Consider the following 17,328-nt stretch of genomic DNA (forward strand, 5'->3'; position numbering starts at 1 on the left):
AGGTAAATGGATGGAGCTAGAAAAACAAATCATCCTGAATGAGGCAACCCAGATCTGAAGAGACAGATATTATATGTTTTCTCTTCTATGTAATGTTAGTTTTTTAAGCCTTCAACATGTGTGCTACAATCTGAAAAACCACAGAGGTTAAGTACTGAGCAAAGGTCTAGTGTGGAGGAGAGTTCTCCCAAGGATATATTGTATGGAGATAAAAATGAGAAACTAGAATTAGGAGGATTAAATAGGGAGAGGGATGGAAGAGGAAGGTAAATGGGGGAATATGGGGAGGCACAACTAACACTAAAGGATGTTTAAAAACCATATGGGAACTTATTACTGTAGAAATGTCCTAAAATATATACATATATGAAATAAATCTAAATGGAGTCACCAAATAATAGGGGAGACAATGCCTGCCCCAACTAGACATCTTATGTTACCAAGTTAAATAAACCTCCAGTGCCAGAATTGAATTACATCTTGTTGAGACCTTGGTCCCATGAAAACCCCAAATATTACAGGTTATTGCCAAAGGTATTGGCTACTCTCTGCAACCTAACAGTAAGTAAGCCCCATTGCTGAAGACATATTTATGTATGTCACTGAATACAGAGAGGTAAAGCTGATGCTAACTAGAAGCTTCACTCCTACTGGAATTCATGGTTTGGGAATGTACTCTGCATGCTACCAGAGGAAAAAGGTAATCATCAATATTTTCTAGCGACTAACCCTGGTTACCTGTAATAGTGACTTGCCTGGAAGATATAGTAATAGTGACACAAATGTTATGAAAGTAACCAACCACTGTTCTTTTATTCTTTTTTTTTTTTTTTGAAATGGTTTCTCTGTATAACAGCTCTGGCTGTCTTGGAAATCACTCTGTAGATATGACTTGCCTCCAACTCACAGAGATCCACCCACTTCTGCCTTCCAAGTGTTGGGATTAATGGCATGCACCACCACTGCCTGGCAACCAACCACCTTTTACTTGGGCTTTAAAAGCCCACACTGTGAGATAAAACCCAGACCTGACACTGCTAAAGTGGCCACGAACCTGAGACTAGATTGTCCATGGGCATAGGGGGAAACCTACTACTATTATTCTGCTAAAGGAATATAGCAAAAAAATGACTTTTAATATTTCCTGTAAATCAGTATTTTTGTCTGTGATACATAAATATGTAGAAAATATAAAAGTGAATAAAGATATTACTCATGTAGCAAAGACTGAATCTAAGGAAAACAAGACTGGAGTGAAGGTGTCATCACAATCTGAATGGCTAACTACTAGGTAGAAGCAACAGTTGGAATAGAGGACAGAATTAGAGCCACTAAGAAGAGCCCTTATACTCATCAAATGCTGATGCGGGAGAATTGTCTATATTCTGTCAATCATGTTTTAAATAAAACACTGATTGGCCAAGGGGGGGTATAGGCGGGAAAACCAGACAGGAAGTGGAAATGATGCAAGGAGGGCAGGAGAATTCTGGGGAGGAGGAAGCTGATTCCTCCCACTCCTGCCCAGATCACCGAAGCAGCAGGATGTGAGCTGCCCCACTGAAAAAGGTACTGAGCCACATGGCTAACATAGATCAGAAAATGGGTTAATCAAGATGTGAGAGTTAGCCAGTAAGAAGCCTGACCTAATGGGCCAATCAGCATTATAACTTATAGAGATCTGTGAGGTTGATTTTCTCTGGGGCCTGCCGGCTATGGGGTACCAGGCGGGGACAGAAAACCCCCAACAAACAGGCCCACTCATGTTACAAAATGCTACAATACGAGGGAGACTTTCCAAAATTAACTCTATATAAAGCATTTTAGATTCAGAGGTTCTTGATGAATGAGAATACATGTTATTTATTTGTTGTTATGAGTTTATATGCACTGCATGCATACAAGTATTCTTAGAGGCCAGAAGAGGGCTTCAGATCCCCTGAAACTGGAGTTACAGGTACTTGTCAGTCATTACAAAGGTACTGAGAACCAAACTTAGCTCTTTTGCAAGAGTAGTAAGTTCTTTTAACCACTGTGCAATCTCTCCAGTCCTAAAAGATATGTCTTATTCAGTGTAGTATCCTCTCCATAAGCTTGACATTAAAAGTCAAGTCATTTAAAAAGAAAAAAAAAAGGACTCTTAGTACAGAACAGAAATTTGGTGTGGAAATGAACCCTAAGAATCTCATTTAACTTGGCATGGTGATACATGCCTGTAATCCCAGCAGAGGCAGAAGGATCACAAATTAGAGGCCTGTCTGACCTACATAGTAAGGTCTAGGTTAGCCTGGGTTACACAGCAAGACCCTGTCTCCAGTAAAACAAAGAAAAAAAACATTTATAAAACACCACACTCTCTTTCATAGTCAATTTCTTAAAAAAGAAAGAAGGAAAAAAAAGAAACAACTACCACCCCCCTCACCAGGTTCTCACTGTGTATTCCTAGCTAGCCAAGAACTCAATATGTAGACCAGGCTAGCCTCAAACTCAGAGATCCACTTGCTTTTGCCTCCTGAGTGCTGGGATTAAAGGTGTGTACTACTACTTCTGGCAATTCCTAAAAAACAATTTAGACCAATCTATCTGTCTGTCTGTCCATCTGTCCGTCCGTCCGTTCATCCATCTACCCACCCACCCACCTAACCATCCATCGTGTGTATGTGTGCCATGTCATAAGTATGGAGGCCAGAGGACAACTTTTGGAATTTTGGTCCTTTCCACTTTGTCATTTTAGGAACTGAACTCAGGTCATGGGGCTTGGTGGCAGTTGCCTTTGCCTGCTGAACCATCTTGCTGTGTCCCTCAAAGTCAATTTCAATATACACATCAAAATTTTCTTGTTCAGTAGCATTAGAGTCCTTCATTTCCTTTCCTTTCATTTTTTTTTTGAGACAGGGTTCTTCTGTAGCTTTGGAGCCTGTCCTGGAACTAGCTCTTGTAGACTACTAGGCTAGTCACTAATTTACAGAGATCAGCCTGCCTCTGCCTCCCGAGTGCTGGGATTAAAGGTGTACGCCACCACTGCCCGGCTTTTTTAAGACAGGGCTTCTCTGTCTATCCCTGGAACTTGCTCTGTGGACCAGCCTGGCCTTGAACTCAGAGATCAGCCTGCCTCTGAATCCCAAAAGTCCCAAGTGCTGGGATTAAAGGCATGCACTACCACTACCCAATGTAAATTTATTTCTTGGTTTAGATTATTTTTATTATTATTAAAGTATGTATTCTACCCAAATATATCATTTATGAAATCAAACTATAATATAAAACTTTGCATTATTTTTTCTCCTACTTTTTAAAATGTTTGTTAAAAAATGTATGTTTATGTTAAATGTGATCAGAAGCACCTATATGTAAGTGGGTGTCCATGGAGTCCAGACGAGGACATCACATTCCCCTGGAGCTGGATTTATATGTAGTTTTTTTTCCCCTTTGGTTTTTTGATACAGGGTTTCTCTGTAGCTTTGGAGCCTCTCCTGGAACTAGCTCTTGTAAACCAGGTTGGGAGTTACATGTAGTTTTGAGCTGTCTATGTGGGTGCTAGGGCTGAACTCTGGTTCTCTAGAAGAGTTTTTATCTGTGGAACCATTTTTTTTCAGCCTCTTTTCTACCTTTTGGCAGAATTTAAAACTTTCATGTTTTATGTGATGGAGAGATAGATCAGTGATTAAGAGCACTTGTTGCTCTTGCAGAAGACCTAAGTTTGGTTCCCAGTACCCATATGGTGGCTCCCAACCATCTGATCCAGGGGATCTGATGTCCTCTTCTGACCTCTGTGCACCAGGCAGGCATGTGATAAACATACATACATACATGCAAGCAAAATACTCATACATGTAAAATAAAATAAACCATACATTTGTTAGGTGTGCTCTGTTGTGAGTCTTTGCTAAGTGGCTTCTTTAGCAATGTAAAATATTGCATTTGTATCTTCTATTTCCCATTCTCCACATTCTGAGGCTCAACTTCATAGCACATTTATTTGTTTCCCCATTATGGAGTCTGCATTTTTCATCATTGAAGTAGGGCTACCATCTAGTGGTGAAAGCATATAGCAGCTAGCTCTCCATCATGCTTGCTATTTAACATTTTAAGATATAAGAAAATAACAAGAATCATTATTTACTGCGAGTGAGAGGAAAGAAGCTAACAATCTCTCACCAAGATCTAGTCAACCTGACAGACAAGTTGAATCATATGTCAGTCCCTTCTTTATATATATGAAAGTGGAAACTAATTCACAATATAGGTCAAAAGGAAATGTTTGACTCTATTACATGCTAGTTTTGAAAGTAGAATACAGACAGAAATTAACAAAGAATTCTAACTATAGGTGGTGAGTGCAGATAGACACACTCAAACAATAGGTGTCTGGCTCTTCTACCTGGAAAGGCACAGTGAATGGATCACTAATTCATTCTCTCACTGTTATGGCTATGAAATTTCTTCAATGTCTTTCTAAATAACTTGGAAAATTAAGTTTTCTAAAAATGTGATTTCTTTCTCTGTCAAGAGAAAAGGGGAACGGGTTTAAAAGTTCTTAGTGGTGAGAAGTAGCAATGGCAGAGCTTAGTCACTCCAGCCTAAGTGATAGATGCAGGCCAAGAGAGACACCATCTGCGTGAGCCTCAGAATAACTCCACTGCTGATGCCAGTGTCATGAAGAAGTCTTTGAAGGCTTATTGCTCACTTTAAAAACTTAAACAGGCTGCCTGCTTTTTCAAAAGCTGGCATATGTTGGCATGCATAAGCAGAGCATTTATTCACCAACACACAAAACTGCAATCCAAAGGCTGTAATTTACTAGTATTTCATATTTTCACTTTTACTCACTATCAAAAGGCTTTTTTCATTGGTAATGTTCAGGAAATAAAGAATATGGGCTGATTTATAAAGTAATTTTTCACTTAGTTGATGTTCTTTCTAGTCTAAAGACAACTGACAAAACAGTTACCAAAATAAAATATATATTCCTGTGTCACAGACTTTCATGATTTATGTAATTATGATCTTCACTGTTTTTATTATGAGCAGGCTCTCTTTAGCTTGGTCACTTTCATGCCCAATAATACAATTAACCAATTTATACTAGACCTTATGTTGCATTTGTTCTAGAAAAAAACTCACTATACTTTAAAAAAATATCAAAGTTCCAGCTACTTCATGACATTATTTGACTAGATTTCATAATGGAAAGAGCATTCGAAAGAACAGATAAGCAATGAGATGTTCTGCTTTTAGATATTCACTGTTATATTTTGTTTTGACCTATTTGTGGTACTGGGACACCGCATGCCAGACAAGTGCTTTACCGCTGCCACACACATTCCCAGCCCTTTATGACTGTGCTTCTTCTCTGCACTTCTTTTGGGGGGTTGGTATAAGATTATTACAGTAGCAGTCATTCCTTATCTCTGTATGGATAGAGTCACATTCTTACTTCCAAATGAGCCTTGATACTCCAGTTCATGATGCTGTCTCAAACTGCTCTATTATTGTTATAAGTACTTTGCAGTTTAATGCCTATTTCTGAGCAATAGATTCATTTTTGTAAAGCGGAGACAAAGTAGCACAATGTTAACACCAAAATATACATAAATTATAAATATGTAAGCAATCATATGCAAACACCATGAAAATGGTAACAGCAGAGATAACTAACTGTATCCTATGAGTGAATAGTGTATTTTTTTTGTCCAACAATTTTTGAGCTGATTTCCTAAAAAAAAAAAAAAAAATGGGATTTTGTGGCTTTTTTCTTTAAAATCATAAACTTCTTGGGTCCTAGTTGCTGGAATACCATTGACTACTATAGGTTCAGGAATGTCAAAAATAGCAAACTAGAAAGAATGAAGAATATTTATCTCTTCACTTTTCTGTTCATTAAGTTCTTTTCTGATAATGAATTTAAAAAAAAACACTTTTCAAGATTTTTCTTTCTATCTTTTTTTTTTTTTTTTTTTTTTTTGGAGAGAGGACCTTACTTCATGGCCCAGGCTGGTTTCCCAACCTTGAGATCCTTCTGCCACAGTCTCTGAAATAGCTGGGATTATACACACTGAAAAACCTCAGTTATGCTGTTAATGTGCCCTGAGTTTACAGACTAACTAGTAACCAAGACTGACTAATTCCCTTTGGATCTTCAGAATTAATGTAGAATTATTTAAAAAACTTGGTGTGTATGTGTATGTATGCCTGTGTGCGCACACATGTACGTAGGATGAGAACAACCTGTAGGAGTTAGTTCTGTCCTTTTACCATGTGGTTTCTGGGGGACTGAACTCAAGTCTACTTACCACTTAGCGGTAAGTACCTTTACCTGCTGAGCCTTCTCATGAATGTAAACTCCTTAAGCAAGAATAATTTCACAGTATTAGGTATGTAGCTCAGTTGTAGGATACCTGTCTAGTCTCAAAAGAGAAAAATTTTAAAAAAGAGAATTATTTTACTTACTTAATAAAATATTAGATGTGTGGCTGTTAAGTGGCGTCATATTTGAGTACTGAGCCAGATAAATAAAATATATAAATAAAGTTTATTTTCTCATGTAGTTTATTATAGCGTAGATAGACAATAAGCAAAAAAAATTAAATGTCAGAAAAGAATTAAGAAAAATGAAACATAAAGTGATCTGGGGCTATCTAAGCCAGAATCTGGAAGTAAGGGTAAATCAGTGTAATGTGAATGAAAACTTGTAGGAGAGCATTCTATGTCAGGGAGGAGGAAGAGCAAAGCACCCGAAGCAGAAATGGGCCTCCTAGTCACAGTGAGGAGAGGCAGAGGGCAGAGAGTTAATATTAGCAAGCAAGGTTAGGAATGTAAGGTTGGTTCAACATATGTAAATCAATAAATATAACTGCATCATTTAACTATACTTAAGGACAGAAATCACATGATCATCTTGATAGATACAGAAAAGGAATTTGACAAAGTTGAACATACCTTAATGATAAAACTACTGGAGAGCCAGGTGGTGGAGGCTCACACCTTTAATCCCAGCACTATGGAGGCAGAAGCAGGTGAATCTCTGTGAGTTGGAGGCCAGCCTGGTCTACAAGAGCTAGTTCCAGGACAGCTAGGACTGTTACACAGAGAAACCCTGTCTTGAAAAACAAACAAACAACCCCCCCCCCGCCAAACCAAAAACAAAACAAAAAACCAAACCAAACCAAAAAAAACTCCTGGAGAAATTAGAAATAGATGGAAAATACCTCAAAATAATAAAAGCTATATATGACATATCTTTATGTCAACATTATATTAAAAGGAAAAAATGCTAGCATTTTCTCTAAAATTTGTAACAAGACAAGGATGCCCACTCCCTCCACTCTTCTGAGTCTTAGCCAGAGCAATAAGAAAAGAGAAAGATATAAAAGAGATACAATCATAAAAAGAAATAAAACTCTCTATTTGCAGATGACAAAATTCCATACTTAAAGATCCTGCCACAGCTGGGTGGTAGTGGTGTATGTCTTTAATCCCAGCACCTGAGAAGCAGAGGCAGGCAGATTTCTCTGAGTTCAAGATCAGCCTGGTCTACACAGTGAGTTCTAGAAAAAGTCCTTATATTTTATTTTAAAATTTAATCTTCCTTCCCTCCCTCCCTCCCCCTGTCTCTGTCTGTCTGTCTGTCTGTCTCTCTGCCTCTGTCTCTGCCTGTCTCTCTCTTGTCTACACACATGCCATGGTGTGTGAGTACAGAGGTCAGAGAACAACTTATGGGAGTTGGTTCTCTTTTTCCACCATGTTGTTCCAGGTACCAAACTCAGGTTATTAGGCTTGCTGGCTAGGGTGCTGAGCCTTTTTTGTTTGTTTATTTATTTGTTTGTTTGTTTGTTTTGGAAACAGGGTCTTTCTGTACAGTCCTGGAACGTACTTTGTAGACTTGAATGGCTTCCAAATTCATAGAGATCCACCAGCCTTTGCCTCCTTAGTGCTTGGATTTAAAAACAGGCATCACTATGTCTAGCTGCTGAGTTTTCTCACTGGCCAACATCTTACAAAATTTTCTAGCATCAAAAGAAAACCAATGGAAAAGCAAAGAAAGATATTTCGACAAGAGGAAACTACTCAAATAATGTAGTAGCCAATTGTTATATTAGAACTACACTCTCAAAATGACAGAATTCTCCCTAGAGGAGACTACCCTGTTGAGCTGTTATCTAAGTAAGCCTTTGGCAAAGGTTGTCTCACTTGAATCTATCTGTGAATATGAAGTGTGCCTTGAGCTTGTGTTTTGAATACCCATTTGGACCGAGGCATCACTGCTGGCCTGTACCCTCTTACTCATGACGGCACTTACCTGTGACTCACTAGATCAGACTGTACCTCAGAAACAAGGAGTGTAAGCACCTCACAAACTGGAGTTGTGAGCATGCTATTAGATTCCTACATGGTTTGTTCTTTATTTTCACATAAGCTACATCTCATTATCTCTAGACAAAATGTTAGGGGTCTAGAAACATCATTTTTGAGGAGATAAACTGTTAACAGTTATTTTCAGTATTACTTGGAAACGCTAAAGCTCAACTAAATATGAAAATTTCTAAGAGCAAAGACATTGGATAGAAAGGTAGATTAGAGGTTAAGAGCATTGGCTGCTCTTCCAGAGGATCCAGGTTCAATTCCTAGCATCCACATGGCAGCTCACAGCATTCTTGAAGCTCTAGTGGGAATCTGATCCCCTCTTGGCTTCCTCAGGAACCACATGCACATGAGCACAGACCCTCATGGAAGTAAAACACCCACACAAATAAAAATAAATCTCAGAAAAGAGTAATCATACGATTATATGTTTCATAATACCAGACAGAATATCAGTGCAATTTTACACCACAGACCTCTGTTAAGTATTGACCCACATATGAAGGGTTATGAATATAAATATTACCCATTTATTTTTACTTTTTACCTTCTTTCCACTTAAAATAATCATTATAACCCAAATTACCTTCCGTGAAACAATGTGAAAGTCTGGATGCTAGATAACAATAAAGAGATGACTTAAGCAGTTTTATTATGACAAATCAGTACTCATCTTACCGTGGTGATATAGCGGGAATGAAATTCCGGAGCATCTTTCAGGAAGGTGAGGCCAGGGTGTGTATCTACCACATCCTTAAAAAGATTGAAATCAAAACAAAGTTAAACATTAAAAAAAAATTCTTCAGAAGCCTTTCCTTCTTGTGGAAAAAGCAGATAGTTGAGCAAATATTCTATTCTGGAATACTGCATAGTACACTGAAAATTTAACTAATACTTTACTCTAAGCATGTTTATAATACATGATTTTCTACACACACAATATGCTTAAATACAAAATTTTAAATTAGCTATATCTGGTGATGTGTGAATCAAATGTTTTAGAGGTATGTACTGTAATTCTAACACATTAAGGGTTGTTTGGAAAAGTTATCCTGCAGATCTTGGTAGAGTATACTAAGAATAATGACAGAGACAAGCCAAAAAAATTATTTTCTTTCTTAATCTAGAGGCATCAATTTTTTTTGGGGAAAAATAGCACAAAGTCAAGTTAATGCCCATCAGTTTTTAATTAAAATAGTTGTAGCCAGGTGTGCTAGCATACTTGCATTTCTACAAATGAGAGAAGAGACAAGACTGATCTATAGAGTGAGACCATATTTCAAAAGGAAAAAAGAGATTATTCAGAAAAAATTGTTTTAAATTTAAGATTTTGTTTACCTAAAGACCATTATCTTGTTCTCATGGAAGATTATGAAATCAAACTCTTTTTTTATTGTCTAGCTGGAATTTTAAAGAACCTTGACCTTAGAGACTGTTAAGAGAGTCTCTAGGTTCCTCCTAAATTAATAGCCAGAGGCAACTGCAATACTTCCCAAAACAGACATGTGATGTGTGATGTCCTGCTGTTTATATGTTGCTTTCATTGGTTGAGGAATAAAGATTTTTGGGCCAATGGTTTAGCAGCATAAAGTCACACAGGAAATCAGAACAGAGATAGAGAAAGAGTAGGCAGAGCCAAAGAGACACCATGTAGCTACTAAAGGAGAAGGACTGATGGACTCTTACTGGAAAGCGACAGCCTCGTGGTCATACAAAGATTAATAGAAATGGGCTAATTTAAGATGTAAGAGCTAGCTAGAAATACACTTGAGCCATTGGCCAAGAGTTTTTGTGTGATTATTTGTGTCTGGGCAGCCAGGAAACATTAAGAGCAGTCTCTGGTTACAGACATATCTATTTTTTTCTACCAATATAGCTTAAAACTTGATTTTACTGCTTATGGTTTGTATATTTGGAAATAATTTTAAATTTTCAGATGAATTATGAAAAATATCACAGAGAAATTCTCTATGCCTTTCTTCCAGATTCCAGAGACAGTAACAAATCATAGAACAATTATCACAACTAGAAAATAAACATCTATACAGCACTGAGCTACAGACCATATTCCAATTTCAACATTTCCCAATTTCGTTCCTCTAGTCGATTGCATGTAGTCTTTATGGTTTCTCTGCTCTCTGTTCTGTTTGGTCCTTCTGTATTTCATGAGTGCAGTGCTTTTAATGAATTCTGGTAAATTACGTCTCTCGGTTTGGTTTTGTCTTAAGTTTTGTCTTAAGTTTCAAGTAGAAACTTCTTCAAGTTTTCTTCACATATTTTCATCAGAAATACTACAGAAGCGATGCTGTGTACCTTTTCAGTGCACCACACAGGCAATATATGATTAGTTTTATGGCTCAAATTGATCTAGCTTTGGCTATCTGGAACTCTTTCATTTAGGATCCTGTGTCCTTCTGACTGCCCTGTCCTTTTGCACTCTAAGTTCATCTTGTATTTTTCTTTTCCCATGTATCTACCTTCTCCCTAAGAATCTTTAGTCCATTTTATTGGAGAAGAATTTTAGAAATGGAGCCTAGGTACTATGTGTGTCCACTATTACTCAGTATCATTGCTCTCAAACTCTATTAGCAAGCATAACTAGGAAATACATGTATGTGCCTTTGTGAAACTTTATGAATATATATCAAGTACTGTGTATTAACAAGTAACTCTGATTCTAATCCAATACCACAAAGTTTACTTAAGCCTTCCTTCTTTCCTTTGTAACTATAAAAGTGAGAAACCTGGCTTTCATCTAAAATGTAGCTACTTATTTGTTCAATTCTACTATACCAAGAGAACTACTAACACCAGTGAGAAATAAATATACTCAGTATATTATTTGTATATAGTTCCTTTAGTCTTTTAAAATAATATTTTTGTTTGTGAATTTTACACATATCTACAGTGGGTTTTGATCAAATGGATCCTCCCATTCCCTTCCTTCCAATTCTTCCCTTATTACTCATCATTCGTCATTTCATGCCTTCATTTTTAAAACTCACCAGGTTCCACTTAGTGCTGCATGCATGTGCATGAGTGCAGGACCATTTATTGGAGCATGGGTAGTTTCTCAAGGGCCACATCCCTGAAGAAAACTGATTTCCCCTCCTTTAGCAGCCATCAATTGCCAACAGCTCCTCAGTAAGGACTTCATGAGCTCCTCCTTGACCCATGCTGAGATTTTTGTCTACTTGATTTTGTACAGGTCTTGTGCATCCAGTCACCGCTACTATAAACACACACGTGCCATGTCCCTGTCATATCTAGCAAACTCTGTTTTCAGCAGATGTCTAGTACCTTTGGCTCTTACAATCATTGTGCCCCTCTTCTGTAATGATCCTTGTCCCACTTAAAGCTGAGCATTCCATGGTCTTTTATCCTCTGCAGACTGACCAGCTGTGGATCTTTGTATAATTGCCATCTACTGCAGAAAGAAGCAGAATCTAGGTCCTCAGCCAGTGCTTTTTGTCACTGAGTCATCCTTCTAACCCCAGATCTTCTGGGATAAATGTCACTGGGTCATGGCATATTTTATTTGGTAGCATTTTTATCACTAATCATGAAATTGCATTTATTTGTAGTTTTCTTTGTACTGTGGTTACCTGACTTAGGTATCAGTGATGTTCGCTTCAGAAATAACCTATAGAGTATCCATTTCAATACTGTAATGATTTAGAAAACATTAGACTACCTAGTCTGAAGATTTGATCAATTTCTCCTACGAAGCACCTAGCATTGGTTCCTTTTAGAGAAGTAGTTTATTACCAAGAGAAGGGCCTATCACTGACATCATCTGAAGGCTTCTCATATTGAAGTGCTGGCATGATACCAAGGTGAAGATAAAATGAGGAAACTGGAGAGAGGTGGGATCATGTCCCTGCAGGGAGAAGGAAGAATACTTGGCAGATATCTTTCCTTGTTGGATTGTAGTCATTGGTATCAGTCCGACTCTGAGTTTGGTCTTACATGTCAGACAGTTGCACTTTACATTCTATTTGTGTTCTACCTACCACCCAGTGTGTCTTTCTCGCAGATGAAGTCATGGGTGAGGCATGTATTCCAGTAATTAGGACAGAACTTGGTCATGTTGCTCGGCAGACCATTAGCTACTCTGTTCCAAGCCCACTATCACAATGACACACATGACTATAAAATAGTCTTTTGTGACTTTAAGTTTTCTTCTGTTTCAATGTAGGCATTTGCTATTTGATAATATTAGCATTTTATTCATTTTGTCTTTTTGGAAATGTATTTGGGGACAGAGAATGATCCAATGGTTAAGAGCATTAGCTGTTTTTCTAGATGATCTGGGTTCAATTCCCAACACCCACACGGTGGCTCACAACCATTTGTAATTTTAGTCCCAGGGACCTAACACCCTCTTCTAACCTCCATGGGCACCAGGCACACATGTGGTGGACAGACATAGAGACAAAACACTCATACACATAAAATAAGTAAACAAAATTTTAAAGTGTACTTACTTCTTTTAAAATTAATTTTTAAAGTTAGTATATGTTGGGAGGCCGTGTTGGTCAGAGGTTACAGTCTGCCATAGTCTGGCAGCTTTCTTTAAGCTTGGCAACATGGAAGACTCTACCTTTCTCCCAGTGAGGCTTCCTGCTCTCTACTTAGCATTAACTGGAGGCTTTCTCTAGGTCTGGATGCCTGACTTATCTCAGGGATGACCCTTTACACAATTCCCTGCAAACGCTCTTGCCCTGTTGACCACATGGTAATCAGGCAAATGCTCCAGCCATTTTGATAGGGCTGTGCTTCTACTAATCCAGCTACTACATGATAGTAGTCTGCCACTTAATGCAAATTCAGGTTTGTCCTGTGGCTTCCCATTGTTATATATTTCCTATACTCTGGAATAAAGTTGAGCTGATTCACTGAAGTCACATCCCAGATGGCTATCTCTATTATATCCACAACCGTCTGAACCCTGATCTCTGTGTCTGCTCCTTCCATCCTCATGGATTGATAGCTGACCATCCCAAGGAAGAAGCAGAACTACAAGTATACCACGGTTGCTGGTTCCTTTCTCTCAAAAAAATCCTTCCCTTCTATCACATATATTTTGTTATCCTTTCTTTCTCTGAATCCTGTAAGCTCCCTCCTAGCCTCCTTTCTACTTTCATGACACTCCTTTATGTCATGTGATGCATGCGTTTGATGCGTTTGTGTGTGTGCACGTGCAAGCAAACACACACACACACACACACACACACACACACACACACACACACACACATGTTTAAACCTAGAACCCTAATGAGAAAAACCATACAAGATTTGTCTGAGTCTGGCTTATTTCACTTAATGACCTCAAGTCCTTTTTTATTTTCTGCAAATGTCATGATATAATTTCTTTTACAGGTAAAAAATATTCTGTTGTGTATATGTACAACCCCATTTTTTTTATTAAATTAGTTGTTGGTTTGTTTTGTTAATATTATCAAGCACTAAGATTTCAATGTAAGCCTTTAATCCTACCACTCCAGAGACAGAGGAAGGCAGATCTCTGTGAATTTGAGGGCATTCTGGTCTACATGGGGAGTTCCAGGCCAGCCAGGGCACTGGCTCAAAATAAAGACAAAAACAAAACAAAAAAAGATTTTGATTTAGCAAAAATGCTATTGATTTTCTATTCTCTGTCTCTTTAGCTCTTGATCAATATTGGGGCTAGGTTGACAGGTAGATTTTTTCCCCCTCAATTTGTGTATGTTCAAAATCTCTGTTAACAAGACTAGGCAGTGTGATATACCCCTCTAATTCTAGCACTTAGGAGTTTCAGCAGAAGGACTGTGAGTTCAAAACAGTCTAAGCTCCACAGTGAGTTTGAAGTCAGTCTTAGCTATAAGACTGTAAAATCATTTCTCAAAAAACACATTGCAGCTGGGCATGATGGCACATCATGGATTAAAGAATTCTAGCACTCAGGATGCAGCGACTAGCAGATCTCCTTGAGTTTGAGGCCTACATAGTGAGTTTCAGGCCAGTCAGAGATACTTAAGGAGACCCTGCCTCAAAAACAAAACAAAACAAAAACAACCAAAACAATAAAACACTTTTCATAGTAAAAACTTTGAAGAATTGGGTGGGTTATATAGCTTAGTTTGTAGAGTGCCTAGGATGTATGAAGTCCTGGATTCAATGTCTAGCATCTCATAGCCCATCCTTGGTGGTGCATGTCTATGATCCCAGTACTTGGGAAGAAGGCAGAAGAATCAAGAGTTCAAGATCATTCTACCATCATCTTCCAAGACCCTTTCTCACTTTTGTATCTTTTTGTTTTGTTATCCACTTATTTCAACCATGGTTCTGTGAGTGATCACAGGCTTGGAACTATTTGAAAGTGTCTGGTAGGCTCATCATCAGTTACACTACCAAATGAAATGACTGTCCCTTCTTTAGAAGCCAGTAATTCAGCAGGTAAAGTATGCAGGTTAGTTTCTGTCAATACAAATCTAGACATTTGTAGGAAGAGGGATTTCAATTGAGAAACTGCCTCCATCAGATTGGCCTGTAGGCACGATTGTGGAGCATTTTCTTGGTTAATGATTAATGTGGGAGGGCCCAACTCAGTGTGAGAGGTAGCACTGCTGGTCAGGTGATCTTGAATGGTATAAGATAGCAAAATGAAGAAGCCATGGAGAGCAAGCCAATAAGCAGCTTTCCTCCATAATTCCTTCCTTGACTTTCCTCAGTGATGGACTGTGATTGGGACATGTAAGTCCCAATAAACCCTTTCCTTTTCAAGTTGATTTTGGTTAGAGCTTTATCAATGAGAAGCAAACTAGGGCAGAGGTTATAGCCCCATAAGCTCCCTCCCTGAACCATTGCTGGTGACAGGCACAGTCTTGTGTATACCCAGTGCAAACAACGCTAGATGCTGTGAGACCATATTTGCAAGGACTGTGTCATGAAATGACAGCCCTTCACAGTCCTTCTCTCAGTCTTCCAGCTCTTAATTTTTTCTTCTCCCTTGCCTGTGATGTTTTCTGAGCTTCACATAGTGTGGTATAAATGTCCTATTTAGAGATGAGCACCCAATGATCACTTTTTCTCAGAATCCTGAGCAGTCATAATACTCATTTTTTCATGTGTCGTGAGAACATTACAAATCTATTCTCAGGAATTTTCAAGAATATACATTATAGTCAGGTATGGTGGCACACACCAAATCCAAGTACCTGGGAGGCACAGGCAGGAGGATTCCTGAGTTCAAGGTCAGTCTGGTCTACAGAATGAATTTCAGAACAGTTAGGACTATACAGTGAGATATTATCTCAAAACAAAACAAAACAAAAAGAATACACATTGTTATTTATTATATTCACTGAATTTCACAATAATCTCTTGAACATACTCCTATCTAAAATTTTGGATCCTTGCTGAATATCTTCCCCAGCACTATGGGTGACAAAGACAGGAGGGTCACTGATGCTGAGTTCCAGGTTCCGCGAGAATCAAGTGGAGAGTGAAGAGCAGGGTGTCACCCTCTGGCTTCTATGAGTACAGAGTGTACACTCAGAATGCACACACACACACACACACACACACACACACACACACACACACTTTCTCTCTCTCTTAGATTCTGGGAGTGATTTATTGTAAAGAAGAAGCAAAGACTCTCTGGATTTGAAGAATATGGTCATGGATCACTGCTACTTCAGTAATAACCCTCAAATTCAACCTGTGGTACAGCTCCATGCTGAAGGAACCTCAGTTAACATTTTCTTCCAGACTGGTATATAAGGGCTAATAATGTTAAAAAACTTCAAAAAGTGAAAGAAAAAAAACTTCTTAAAATTGTTTTTAGATTTCTTTATTATTTTATGTGTTATGATTTTTTTGTTTTTGTTTTTCGAGACAGGGTTTCTCTGTAGCTTTGGAGCCTGTCCTGGAACTAGCTCTTGTAGACCAGGCTGGCCTCGAACTCACAGAGATCTGCCTGCCTCTGTCTCCCGAGTGCTGGGATTAAAGGCGTGTGCCACCACTGCCCGGCTGTTATGATGTTTTGTCTGTGCACCACATGCCCGGTGCTCACAGAGGCCAGAAGAGGATGTTGAAGTTATCATGTGGGTGCTGAGAATCAAACCCAGGTCCTCTGCAAGAGCAACAGTGCTCTTAACCATTGGGCCAATGCTCTATCCCAAACATACTTATAGTTCTGAGATTTATTCTTAAAGATCTGAACTATATCCTTCCTACATGTAGAAAGCACATTTGTAAACAACAGATTTTAACATCTTAGAAACAGAAAAGAAAAAATGAGAAGTGTACTATTGTTTCATTTATTTGCTCCATTAGTGAAAATTGTTTCACATGAGCGGGTACTTTAGAAGAGTAATACAGAGCCTATGCAAATAATATAAATTACTAATCTCCCTGAAATCTGGTGATAGTAGTAGGGCCCATTGCCCTTAACCTAAATTATTCCTAGGCTGCAGTGCTCACACAGGCAGGCTTTCTTTTTTTTTTTTTCCTCCACTACAAATACATTTCTCCCCACTCTGTTCCTGTCTACCTTTATGGGCTGGTGGCAACTGTCTTTGCAGACTTTAGCATGCTTGATTCAAGTTTCCATTCTCTTATTTCATTATTCATTCATTTAATGATTTCTTGAGACAGATCTGGGTATGTTATGTAGCACAGGTTACATTCTCTCGTTCAGGCTCTTAGAGCCAGGATTACAGGAAGGCATTGGCATTCGCCACCATGTACAGCTTCTTCCTATTCTAATCTTATGTACAAATAGATCTTAGTGGAAAATCCAGAGCACCATTTTGGATATGTGCTCTAATCAAAGAGTCAAGATGCCTTGAGTGAAGACTCCAGAGTTTATTATAGTTGTTTTGATTTCTTGCTTCTCACTAGATTCTTTATTTTTAATTTTATGATCATAACCTTTCCGTCCTTTAGCTCCTCCTGGATTCCCAACTTCATGTTTTTCTC

General features: G+C 38.3%; 1 protein-coding gene across 3 annotated transcripts in view; it reads right to left on the bottom strand.

Moving 5' to 3' along the window:
- Ppp2r3a (protein phosphatase 2 regulatory subunit B''alpha) overlaps nt 1–17,328 on the bottom strand; it is a 147,363-nt gene that overhangs the window by 41,063 nt on the left and 88,972 nt on the right. For all 3 annotated transcript variants that reach the window (XM_085689626.2, XM_085689625.2, XM_048417414.3), the window contains one exon: nt 9,037–9,111. In XM_085689626.2, coding sequence (XP_085545752.2) covers nt 9,037–9,111 — 75 coding nt within the window. The remainder of the gene's footprint in view (nt 1–9,036; nt 9,112–17,328) is intronic.

The sequence above is a fragment of the Myodes glareolus genome, chromosome 4 (genome assembly GCF_982192425.1).
Source record: "Myodes glareolus chromosome 4, mMyoGla1.1, whole genome shotgun sequence".
In the NCBI taxonomy this organism is placed as follows: domain Eukaryota; kingdom Metazoa; phylum Chordata; class Mammalia; order Rodentia; family Cricetidae; genus Myodes; species Myodes glareolus.